Below are 12,310 nucleotides of genomic sequence, written 5' to 3' on the forward strand. Positions count from 1 at the left end.
GGCGGCGATTTGGGTGTTTGAGGTTCCTGTTTCGTTTTAAGTTCGAATAATCCGCTTTGTAATTCGGCGAGTTTTGCACTCATATCGCGAAAGTTCGCATCCCATGCTTTAAGCTTTTCCGACAATGTCAAAACCATTTCTTCGTCAAACGATTCCACTACAGTCGCCATTGTTTTTTAAATATATATTTTATTAACAAGTGTGACAACTTTAATCTACTATGGAGCGTGTCAAATCGTTTAAACCAACTTTAATCCTCCGTGAAGCGGATCCCACCGCTGCCACCAAAAATTTACTACTCCAAATGTTACGTATTAATTTGTTTGTTTAAATCGATCAAATCTTAAGTTTAAATTTTACTGAAAAAATTTTTTTTTTTTTATAGTTTGAGTTTGTATGTAATCTGAAGGGAAATAAGTTGAAATGATATTATTGTGTATTTAATTCCGATTTAGGTAATTAATTAATACGGTAGTTGCTGCCACCAGAAGTAGTCTAAAGACTATTTCAAAATATTTTATTTTTATTATTTTCTTTTGCGTTTAAAGGGTAGCGTTAACTGACGCTTAATGCAACTGGTAAACGAATTTCACTTTTCGGCTAACTTGCTATGCGCAGGGATACTAGCGCGGGAGAGGATTAAAGCTGGGTACAATGAATATTTTTCCTCGTTGAACGGATTTTTATTTTGACGTAGAATTGCTTAGGTTATTATATATATATATTTTATTAGCTGGATATTTATATTTTAGCGTTGCTGGATTAGATAGGAATATGAGATTGTTCGTTGTTTTATATAAATTTATTTTTACGTTCGACTTCTTCTTCTCTTTTAATTCCGCCGTAGTAGTTTGTCGTTAGGACCGAAACTCAATTCATTTACCACGATGAAGTCTGTCGCCACGATCTTCTTGCCTTTTGAGTTTAATTAACGAGGATGATTCTAACGATCCTCTCTGCGTGGAACTCGTGTGATTTCGCAAGCCTTGCCCAAAGACGGGTAATATTTTACCAACAATGGGAGGAGGAATGCGAAGATCAGAGGATGTTTCAGTAGCTGAAAACACCGTTCGCACAAGCCGACACAACGGACAACACCTTTGTTTAAAATTTAAGCAATGTTTCTATCTTTAAAACCGTTCGCGAAAATGAATGAAATCGATGATAGGAGGTTTTTAATTCAATTCTCGAGGACAACGAGATTACCAGAGAAGAAGAAAGTTTTTAAAATTGATTCTCTTACCTTGAGGAAAAGGTGCTATCGGGTGCCATTACTCCAGGTGTTTCGGTGATCGACGAGGTTTGTTGGGTTTATTATTTAATCTCGAATATAGGGTTTTTACCAGCCTTTACTTTATTAAGCTATTTCGATACAAATTGAGTAACTCGCTAACTGAATTAATACCGTAATGAGGACTTAAAATTTTCTTTTATTTAATCGCGACTCCTTTTTCTTTACCGAAAAACTAAAGACCCCGAAACGCAAAAATACTTATACAAATTCTAAACGCAGTAATGGGCGCAAAGAATGATGAGCCGTAATAACAAACGATCGCAAGATTTATGAACAAACTAATGAACGCTGCGCTATGTTGCTATGCTTATTTATAATGCCATCCCCCACGGGGTGGTGGTCCGCTGGGGGTACGCTTCCGTGGGAATCGGGATGTTGCAGTTTTGGGCTTCTCGGAATCGTACGTGACAAAATGTAAGTTCCATATTTCAACTTAGTTTTCTATCAGTCCTGTGAGGGGAACCCCCTCTGGTTGAAATCGTTGATACTGATCGTTGCGTGAAAGTTCGTTTTGCGAATGAAATTCCCGAAGAGGTTTTGGAGGCGCATCTTCGTCACCATGCTTCTGGGAGAAAGGGAATTTCCCCTGTTGTGCGCTATTGGTGTATGCGTGAGTTCAGCGAACTTTATCCCGGAGCTCCTTGTTTCGATTTTGATTTAGTGTAGCTGCTTCAATTTCGTTGGTTCGCTGTTTGATGTTCCTTATTGTTATTAATTTTTGATATATTTTGTTTTGTGTTCAATATATATATATTTTAAATCTGATAGTGTTAGGTTATTTACGTTTGTTATTATTTATTATATATATTATTTTTTTATTTTTATATTGCCCCCTTTTATATATATATATATATTTTTTTTATACATTTGTAGTTGCGCACAAAATTTATTAAAGAAAAGTGTTAACAATGTGTTTTCATGATTTGTTTCTCGCGCCTGACTTCCATTAATCCCTAATATTCCTGTCGCCATGACGCGTATAAATCCAACATGGCTGCTCATAAATGTCATCAGTAAAGTTTTAGTGGCGGGTCTTTAGTTTTGTTTGATATCGAAGTAAATTTTCGTCTGTCGCTCGTTTTTCCTTATTCTACCGCAATCAGAACATTTATTTCTTAACATTATTTTAAAGTGACAGTAGTATATCTCGTGTGAATATACGTATATATATATGTTTATGTTGTGTGTTACTTCAGTATAGCTAATGTTTTGTAATTCTTTGATCGCGTTATTTATTGTTTCGAGTAGTTTATTTTATAGAGCATTCGATAATATAAAACATATGCACTCACACGTACATATATATATATGTATATACGTATTTATATGCCTATTTCTCTTGCCCGTATAGTGTTCATACGAAATGAAATGTTAATTATTTGTTTTATATTAATTTCTTTTAATAAGATAGAACACGCACACGCACACGCACACGTATATATGTATATATTTCTGGCAAAGTGATTTTCATTCAGATTCTTTAGTGATATAGTGTTGTGTATTTGAGGTTATGTGTCAATCATTTGATTTCATATATACATATATATCTTGTATTGTGACAACATAGTATTGAAGGTTTTGTTTCTAGATTATTGTGCGTTTAATGTGTGTTTACATAATTGTGTTTGATGATAGAATTTCTGTATGCAATTCCTCGAATCGTTGCGGTGTTAATTGCCTTGTTAATCCTTCCTTTAGTTTCGTAGCGTCGTGTGTTCGTTTGTGCATTCAAATCTTTATTCGCGCGTTTTGCATGGGATAGTTTTCTTGTTCTCGTTACGGCGCGTGCGGAGCGCGGGACGTGACAATATGTACGCGTATATACAAGACTATCACAAAGCTTAACAAATAATTAAGTCTAATGAATAATAAATTTGATGAACAATGAAGTTAATAAATAATAAATTATACGAATAATTAAGTTTAACAGATAATAAGTCTAATGAATAATAAGCTTAACGAATAGTAAGATTAATGAATAATATGATTTACGAATAATGTATTTAATGTACACTATTAACAATGTGTTTGTTGGGTTCAAACGAATCCACGGCCAACGAGATAACTCTTTACTAAGCGTAAAAATAATCTTAGGCACAAAATACGATTGACGAAAATGCTCGAGGTGTCACTCTCCAAGGCAATCGCACGAATGCCGGCCTCGTCTGAAATTTTATACGCACTCGTTAGAAGCATCGAGAAAGTTCCGAACGCCGTTGCTAGGCAGTTTCTGCTTGGAGTTTGATTATTGATACAATGTATGTCCCATTGTATCGGCACCTCCGACGTAACCTCACACGTGGCTAGGCCCGCTCTCGAGGCCGCATGCCGCCACAATCTCACTTCTCGGAAAACCCATACAACTACTCCAGACCTCCGTTAGGCAAAACGCTTATCTCGTGAGCGTGGCTACGTTCGGCGACCAATTGTCACCTCGAACCCAATCTCGCTATCACAAATTTTAAACAATTACAGCTATAATAAAATCTAGACTAAAGTACTAGAGGATATTCCCAAAATTTCCAAGGAAAGGCTTCGGCTTTCCTTTCATCTCCGACATATATATTATTTCTGGCATATATATTTCGGGTTCACATTATGATTAGGGTTAGGTGCGTGTAACGAATCTTCATTTGTATTAGCCATTGTTGTTATGTAACAGAGAAGATATTTACTAGTACAAATATGATTATTACAGAATTTGACAAGTAGCCGTAGTAATTAGATACTCGAGATGCTAATGACAATAATCCTACGTTCAATAACGAATCCGCGGTCAGCGGAATAACAAAATGCGCTTCCTTCCAAAGTCCAAGTTGTACTCAACTTGCTTGTCTACGGTACAAGTATGACTAAACTAACTGTTGCGTCGCATGGAGCAGCGGAACCCCAGCCAACGCTACCTGGCGACCAGCGGCCCACCTACCTGCTTCCAGACCCCCAATAAACTCAATGACCGGCCATAAAACGTCACCTTCTAGCTAAATTGTTTCCAGATGTGTGTCGAGCAATCTAGTTGTCTAGAAGCATTTCGGTTTATGTCCGGATTAGCAAAATCCTTGAGTTTGTTATGCTATTAAAAAAGGCTCGGAAAAGGCAGGTAGTCACCGAACGAGAAAACCCAACACATAAACATAGGATAGAAACGACTGGTTTTCCCCAGCAATAAAATCACCCCGGACACTGGTGAGAAATTCCTCATGTCCTGCTTCTTTAGCGGGGTCACGACCAATCGGCATCAAGCTTTCCTTTGGGGAAAACTAAGAGGGAGTCAGTCAGCAGTCGGTCAGTGAGTCAGTCAGGCAGCCAGTCAGTCAGTCAGCAGTCGGTCAGTGAGTCAGTCAGGCAGCCAGTCAGTCAGTCAGCAACCTCGGGAAGTCTCAGTTCGCAGCAACGATTCGCGCTTACGCTCTCGCCCTCTCATCCCCTGATCTTACGTTCTAACCGAGTCCAACCGTATCCCGGTTGCTGTTAATTCACCACTCAGTGTATACACAGTGTCTTAATAAAACATAACTGAAAACCCGTTACAGCAGTGTGCACTTCAATTAACCACCTCTATTAGCCTAAACGCAATATGGGATCGATCATCTCGCGGCGTCGATTGAACAATCGTAACAGGAATTTACGACTCCTGTTGATGCGCTTCTACACGATCGTGTCTCCCCGCGAGTGAAAGAACATTTTGGTCCTTCGAGCCGGATACGTGTCAGTGAAAGAGTGCACCCCCAGTTACCACGCAACATGAAGGTAAGCTCGCTCAAATTGTCGAAATCCCTCATGGCTCCCCCTCAGGAAGAGCGCGTCCGGCAATTGCTGCGGAAACGCGAAGGATTCAGACAAGAATTAGAAGCGTTTCGCACATTGCTCAACAATCACGAGGAAGGGACACCCGTGCATGCTATTCAGCGTAATTTGCAAGACTTAGAGGGAGAGTTTGCATCGTTCAAAAAGGGCCAATGCGAATTAGACGACAGAGACGAGGGTCAAACACTGAAGGACCGGGTTGACCTACAACAGAAGTTCTACACCATCGCCGGACAGGCGTCCGCCATCCTTGAGGAGGCAAACAAGCAAGCAGAACCAACCACCACAAATCTTGCAACAAAGCCATCGGACATGTCATTGCCGGAACCCGTCGATTTGCCTAGAATTCAGCTACCCACTTTTTCTGGAGCCTACGAAGATTAGCCGGGGTTCGCGGATCAATTTCGCTCCACGGTCCACGATAACCCCCGCATAGACGACTGCAAGCGACTGATGTATCTCCGTTCTTGTCTAAAGCATGGGGCAGCTCTAGCGATCGCGTCATTAAGCAATGCGGCGGCTAACTACGCAGTCGCCTGGGAAATATTAGAACGACGGTATAACAGACCAGCCAAAATTGTCGAGAGACACTTGCAGGAGATATTTGACGCAGCCTCCTCATCACGGATAGCACATCGCGATTTGCAGTCCTACACGACCAAGTTGGAAGCTCATTACAAAGCCTTGGCCGCCATCGGACAACCAACCGCAGATGCCCTGCTTTTGCACCTATGTACCGCCAACCTTGATCGGGAAACCGATTCAATATGGAAGGAAAAGATAAGGTCCACACCATTCCCCACGTTCCCGGACTTCTTGCAATTCTTGAACGATCGCTGTCAGGTCATAGAACCTGCAAGAACGACACGCCCACCACGAGGGCAGGCATTTGTCACGTCACGATCACCGCCACTCTGTCCAATCTGCCATGGACCACACAAAATTTGGCACTGCAACACCTTTAGGACGAAGACGATCGACGAACGGATTCTAGCCGCCGAGGAAATCTCAGCGTGTACGAATTGCCTGCTACCAGGACACAAATTGCAACACTGCACCTCTGGCTCTTGCCGCATATGTGATCAACGCCATCACACGCTCCTACATCGATCAGACGCGCCAATGAGCAATCAGACGCCTCCCACCACGCCCCCACGCACAAGGAAAGCTCCGTCATACCATCCAAATAACCCATCAACCGGCCCCGATCTGCGCCTGCAAAAAACGCGATTCGGGTGGGTCATCGGGGGGAGCCCACCTTCCCCAGGACCTGCCAGGGTCTTCCATGCCTCCACAACGGAACTAGAGACGGACCTCACCCGCTTTTGGGAACTCGACGAGGGACCTCAGATAAAACACTTATCGGAGGCGGATCGACGATGTGAGGAGCATTTTCAAAATCACGTCCAACGCACCAGCGATGGGCGATACATCGTCGCACTCCCCTTTAACGACAAAATCTCGTCACTCGGATCATCCAAGGCAATGGCGATGAAACGACTCGCCTCTCTCCAGCAGCAATTCAGACGAAATCAACAGTTCGAAACAGCGTATCGGGCGGTCATTCAGGAGTATCTGGACTTGGGCCACATGACCAAGGTTGCATCACGCCACGAACCGGAGAACGACTATTACTTGCCACACCACGGCGTCGTTAAGGACTCGAGCACATCCACAAAACTTCGCGTTGTGTTTGACGGATCCGCACCCAGTACCACCGGCGTCTCGTTGAACGACACCCTTTATACAGGTCCGAAGCTGCAAGAGGATTTGTTCGATATCCTCTTGAGATTCCGATCTCACCAGTACGTCCTCACCGGCGATGTCGAGAAAATGTACCGACAATTCCTCGTGCGTCCGGCCGATCGAAGATTTCAGCAAATTTTATGGCGCAATTCCGACGGCGAGTTGGAAACATATCAGATCAACACCGTCACGTTCGGACTGTCTGCAGCACCCTATCTAGCCATCCGGTGTCTCAGACAATTGGCAAGCGATGAAGGGCACCGATTCCCGCGAGCTTCATCGGTATTGTTACGGGACTTTTACGTCGACGACGCTCTCACCGGAGCGGATACGATAGGCGAAGCGCTGTCAATCCGCACAGAACTCACCGAACTCCTCCAACTAGCCGGTTTAAAAATCAGAAAATGGGCGTCCAACAACCGGACACTACTCAACGGACTATCTGACCCGGACATAAATCAGAAGCTACAGCTGGGCGAGCCTCAACCCTTAAAAACACTTGGGGTCTTCTGGAAGTCCTCCGATGATTCACTCATTTATTCGGTTGACGCCAAGGCAGACATTCCCCGCGTTACGAAGCGATCGATCAGCTCCGTAATCGCTCGAATCTACGATCCTCTGGGGCTGCTCGCGCCAGTGATCGTCCGCGCGAAAATCCTGCTTCAGCGAGTCTGGGCAGTGAAAGTCGAGTGGGACGAATCTCTCCCATCAGATCTCCATTCAGAGTGGGACAGGTATTATTCTCAATTGCCACTCTTGAACAATATTACATTCCCACGCAAGGCGATCATTGACTCCGCAACTGAGATCGAAATGCACGGCTTTTGCGACGCCAGCGAGAAGGCCTACGGCGCATGCGTCTATCTCCGAACCGTTAATCCGGACGGCCGCGTACGGACCCAGCTGCTAACCGCGAAGTCAAAAGTAGCCCCGCTAAAATCCCAAACCATTCCGCGGCTCGAGCTGAGCGGAGCCTTCCTTCTTACGTCCCTGATGGCTACCATACATCAAGCCTTATCACACAGCATCACTCGTATGGTCTATTGGACCGACTCCGCCATCGTTCTCCACTGGCTAACCACGTCACCCCACACACTCAAGACGTTTGTCGCCAACAGGGTCTCCGAGATCCAAAGAAAAACCAGCATCGGCAGTTGGCGTCATGTCCCCACCCACGACAATCCCGCGGATCTAATATCGCGAGGCCAAACACCCGAAGAATTTCTCCGCCCGACCATTTGGCAGCACGGTCCAGAATGGCTCCAACAATCGGAAGATTCCTGGCCGACCTGGACCCCAATACCACAAACGGAGTTGTTAGAACAAAAAACGGCAACTTGTCTATCCGCGGCTCCCGCCGATTGCAGCCTGTTGGAACGGTACTCCTCCTGGCCTAAGCTAATTCGGATCGTCGCTCGTTGCCTCCGTTGGAGGCAGAAACAGAACCGAATGACACCCTTGACCGCAACGGAATTACACATCGCTCACGACAAATTAATCATACTATTACAAGGCATCCATTTCCCCGAGGAAATCCGTACGCTCCGAATGAACCGGAACGCAGCGTTAACAAGGAAACTCACGCGACTCAATCCTTTCATTGACCAGAAAGGAATCCTGCGAGTCGGGGGTCGACTCAGGCATTTGTCGATGACTTTCGGTCAAAAACACCCAATACTGCTACCCAAAACATCCGTCACAGCTCGGATTATCGAGCATACACACCAGATTCACCTGCACTCCGGTGATTTGCCGGAAGCGCGAGTGACAGAGTCTCGACCATTCGCGAATGTCGGCGTGGACTATTGTGGACCCTTCTACATAAAGGAGACAAGAGATCGTAACCGCCGACAGGTCAAGGTGTACGTTGCGATCTTCGTATGCCTAGCCGTGAAGGCGGTACACATGGAGCTCGTTGGCGATCTCACGAGCGAAACCTTTATCGCCGCTCTTCGTAGATTCATCGCTCGGCGAGGGTTTTGCTCGACAATCCATTCGGACAATGGTACAAATTTCGTCGGGGCAAAGAACGACTTACGGGAACTGTATGACCTTCTACACTCGGACGATCACCACTCAAAAGTACAAGCATTCCTCGCAGACAAACACATAGAATGGCGCTTCATACCCCCTCAGTCTCCACACTTCGGGGGACTATGGGAGGCAGCGGTGAAATCCTTTAAGCATCACTTCAGACGCGTCGCAGGTCATGAATTGCTCACTTTCGAGCAATTCAATACACTGATCATAGAGATCGAAGCCGTCCTCAACTCCCGACCATTAACACCCATATCCACGGATCCCAAGGATCTCCTCGTTCTCACTCCTGGTCACTTCCTCATCGGTGAATCACTAATGAGTGTGCGTGAGCGAGATTTCAGGGACACTCCCTCCAACCGACTCTCCAGATGGCAGCATATCCAAAAGATGAAACAGCATTTTTGGAAACGCTGGCACAAGGAGTACCTCAACCAATTAAACAACCGCAGCAAATGGACCAAGGGTGGACATAACATACACGAAGGCGCAATCGTCCTGCTCAGAGAAGACAACGTTCCCTCGATGTGCTGGCCCTTGGGACGGGTAGTCAAGGTCCATCCCGGAGCCGATGGCGTAATCCGAACAGCGACTGTGCAGACTTCATCGAACCTCCTGGACCGCGGCGTCAAGCGGCTGGTCCCCCTGCCATTCCAATCAGATCCAGAAGCGCCCTGACAATCGCTGACCTCGAAGGAGGCAGAGCACACCCCCATCGAACCCACAGGCAGAATTTGATCGGTGCCCTCTCAACGAGGGGAGGATGTTGCGTCGCATGGAGCAGCGGAACCCCAGCCAACGCTACCTGGCGGCCAGCGGCCCACCTACCTGCTTCCAGACCCCCAATAAACTCAATGACCGGCCATAAAACGTCACCTTCTAGCTAAATTGTTTCCAGATGTGTGTCGAGCAATCTAGTTGTCTAGAAGCATTTCGGTTTATGTCCGGATTAGCAAAATCCTTGAGTTTGTTATGCTATTAAAAAAGGCTTGGAAAAGGCAGGTAGTCACCGAACGAGAAAACCCAACACATAAACATAGGATAGAAACGACTGGTTTTCCCCAGCAATAAAATCACCCCGGACACTGGTGAGAAATTCCTCATGTCCTGCTTCTTTAGCGGGGTCACGACCAATCGGCATCAAGCTTTCCTTCGGGGAAAACTAAGAGGGAGTCAGTCAGCAGTCGGTCAGTGAGTCAGTCAGGCAGCCAGTTAGTCAGTCAGCAACCTCGGGAAGTCTCAGTTCGCAGCAACGATTCGCGCTTACGCTCTCGCCCACTCATCCCCTGATCTTACGTTCTAACCGAGTCCAACCGTATCCCGGTTGCTGTTAATTCACCACTCAGTGTATACACAGTGTCTTAATAAAACACAACTGAAAACCCGTTACAGCAGTGTGCACTTCAATTAACCACCTCTATTAGCCTAAACGCAATAGGGGATCGATCATCTCGCGGCGTCGATTGAACAATCGTAACAGGAATTTACGACTCCTGTTGATGCGCTTCTACACGATCGTGTCTCCCGGCGAGTGAAAGAACACTAACTTTTTGTTAAAACGTAGAATATTCACCAAGCGTAAAGACACTATGTAACTCGATACTGAGACATCACGAGAGAGAATGACTTTCCGTCAGGGTGATGCTGCAGAGGAAAACTGTGATGGGGTGTGTCTAAGGACACGAGGTCATCGGATTCGTCGAGAAAAGCCCTTGTTCGGAAAGTGAGGGAAATTGACGTTGCTGTCAATTGGTCAATTTCCATGTTGGTATCGAGAAAAGGATGCTAGCCGCCCTTGAGGGAAAGTTGCTAGTGGGAAGCGTCGTTCGTGAAAAAAATACGTTTCCCCTATCTTCACGTAGTTGGGACAAAAACTGTTTGTCCCTTTGAAGGACTTTAGTAAACTGAATCTTAAAATTTATAACGGGTTCTCAAGCTTGCTGAACATGTACTGTGGAGATGCATCGACATCTGGTAATCATCTTAGCCGGAGAATAGGGTCTGCGTGTGGCGAGCCACGGGACAGAAACCGTTGGAATGTTTACTGTCGAGTGCCGCTACAATTATTTCTTTTAAGGAGAGCTATAGAATTTCTCTATACCTCTGTTAGAGAAAGCGTTCATCCCTTGACCGCGGCTACATTCGGCAAATTCATTATCACAAATCTCGAACAAATACAATCGGATTGAATAACGACAATTGCTTAATTGCGGCTATAGTAGAATCTAGATTAATGTGTTAAGGGGTTTTCCCAAATTCCAAAGGGAAGGCTTCGGTGTCCTTTTATCTCCGACATATACATATAAATGTGATATAAATTATATCGTGTTTGGCCTCATTTTAATCAGAAAAATCTCACAAAAAGGTCAGTAAAAATTTAATTAAAAAAAATTAAACATAAGGTTTAACCATTGACTGATGGATAATTAGTATTCTTTCATGGACGATTGAATTCGGATCATTTTACACTACTCAACCGTCGAACTTAGTGGCGTGTTAAAGGGAACGCTAGGGTATGGTATGACGTTATAACGTAAATAGGTTATATGGTATGACGTTATACCGTATTAGGTTATATGGGATGACGTTATAACGTATTACGTTATACGGGATGACGTTACAACGTATTACGTTAAATGGGACGACGTTATAACGTATTACGTTATATGGGATGACGTAATAACGTATTACGTTATACGGGATGACGTTACAACGTATTACGTTATATGGGACGACGTTATAACGTATTACGTTATATGGGATGACGTTATAACGTATTACGTTATATGGGATGACGTAATAACGTATTACGTTATATGGGATGACGTTATTAATTAATACGTTATATGGTATGACGTTATAACATATTACGTTATATGGGATGACGTTATAACGTATTTCGTTATATGGGCGTACGTTATAACGTATTACGTTATATGGTATGACGTTATACCGAATTACGCTATATGGTATGACGTTATAACGTAATAGGTTGAATGGTATGACGTTATAACGTATTACGTTATATGGTATGACGTTATAACGTATTACGTTATATGGGAAGACGTTTTAACGAAATAGGTTATATGGTATGACGTTGTAACGTAATAGGTTATATGGTATGACGTTATACCGTATTACGTTATATGGGAGGACGTTATAACGTATTACGTTATATGGTATGACGTTATAACGTATTACGTTATATGGGATGACGTTATAACGTATTACGTTATATGGTATGACGTTATAACATATTACGTTATATGGTATGACGTTATACCGTATTACGTTATATGGGATGACGTTATAACGTATTACGTTATATGGTATGACGTTGTAACGTATTACGTTAAATGGGATGACGTTGTAACGTATTACGTTAAATGGGACGACGTTATAACGTGTTACGTTATATGGGATGAC

At 44.2% G+C, this 12,310-nt stretch overlaps 1 protein-coding gene across 1 annotated transcript; it reads left to right on the plus strand.

The window, feature by feature from the left end:
- The first annotated feature begins 5,554 nt into the window (after nucleotides 1-5,554).
- LOC117215802 lies at nucleotides 5,555-9,562 on the plus strand. The gene has a single exon (XM_033462276.1). It carries the CDS (start codon nucleotides 5,555-5,557, stop codon nucleotides 9,560-9,562), a length of 4,008 nt encoding a protein of 1,335 aa, XP_033318167.1.
- The last annotated feature ends 2,748 nt before the right edge of the window (nucleotides 9,563-12,310 follow it).

This window comes from Bombus bifarius, unplaced genomic scaffold (genome assembly GCF_011952205.1).
Source record: "Bombus bifarius isolate JDL3187 unplaced genomic scaffold, Bbif_JDL3187 scf7180000009815_frag, whole genome shotgun sequence".
Taxonomy (NCBI): Eukaryota; Metazoa; Arthropoda; class Insecta; order Hymenoptera; family Apidae; genus Bombus; species Bombus bifarius.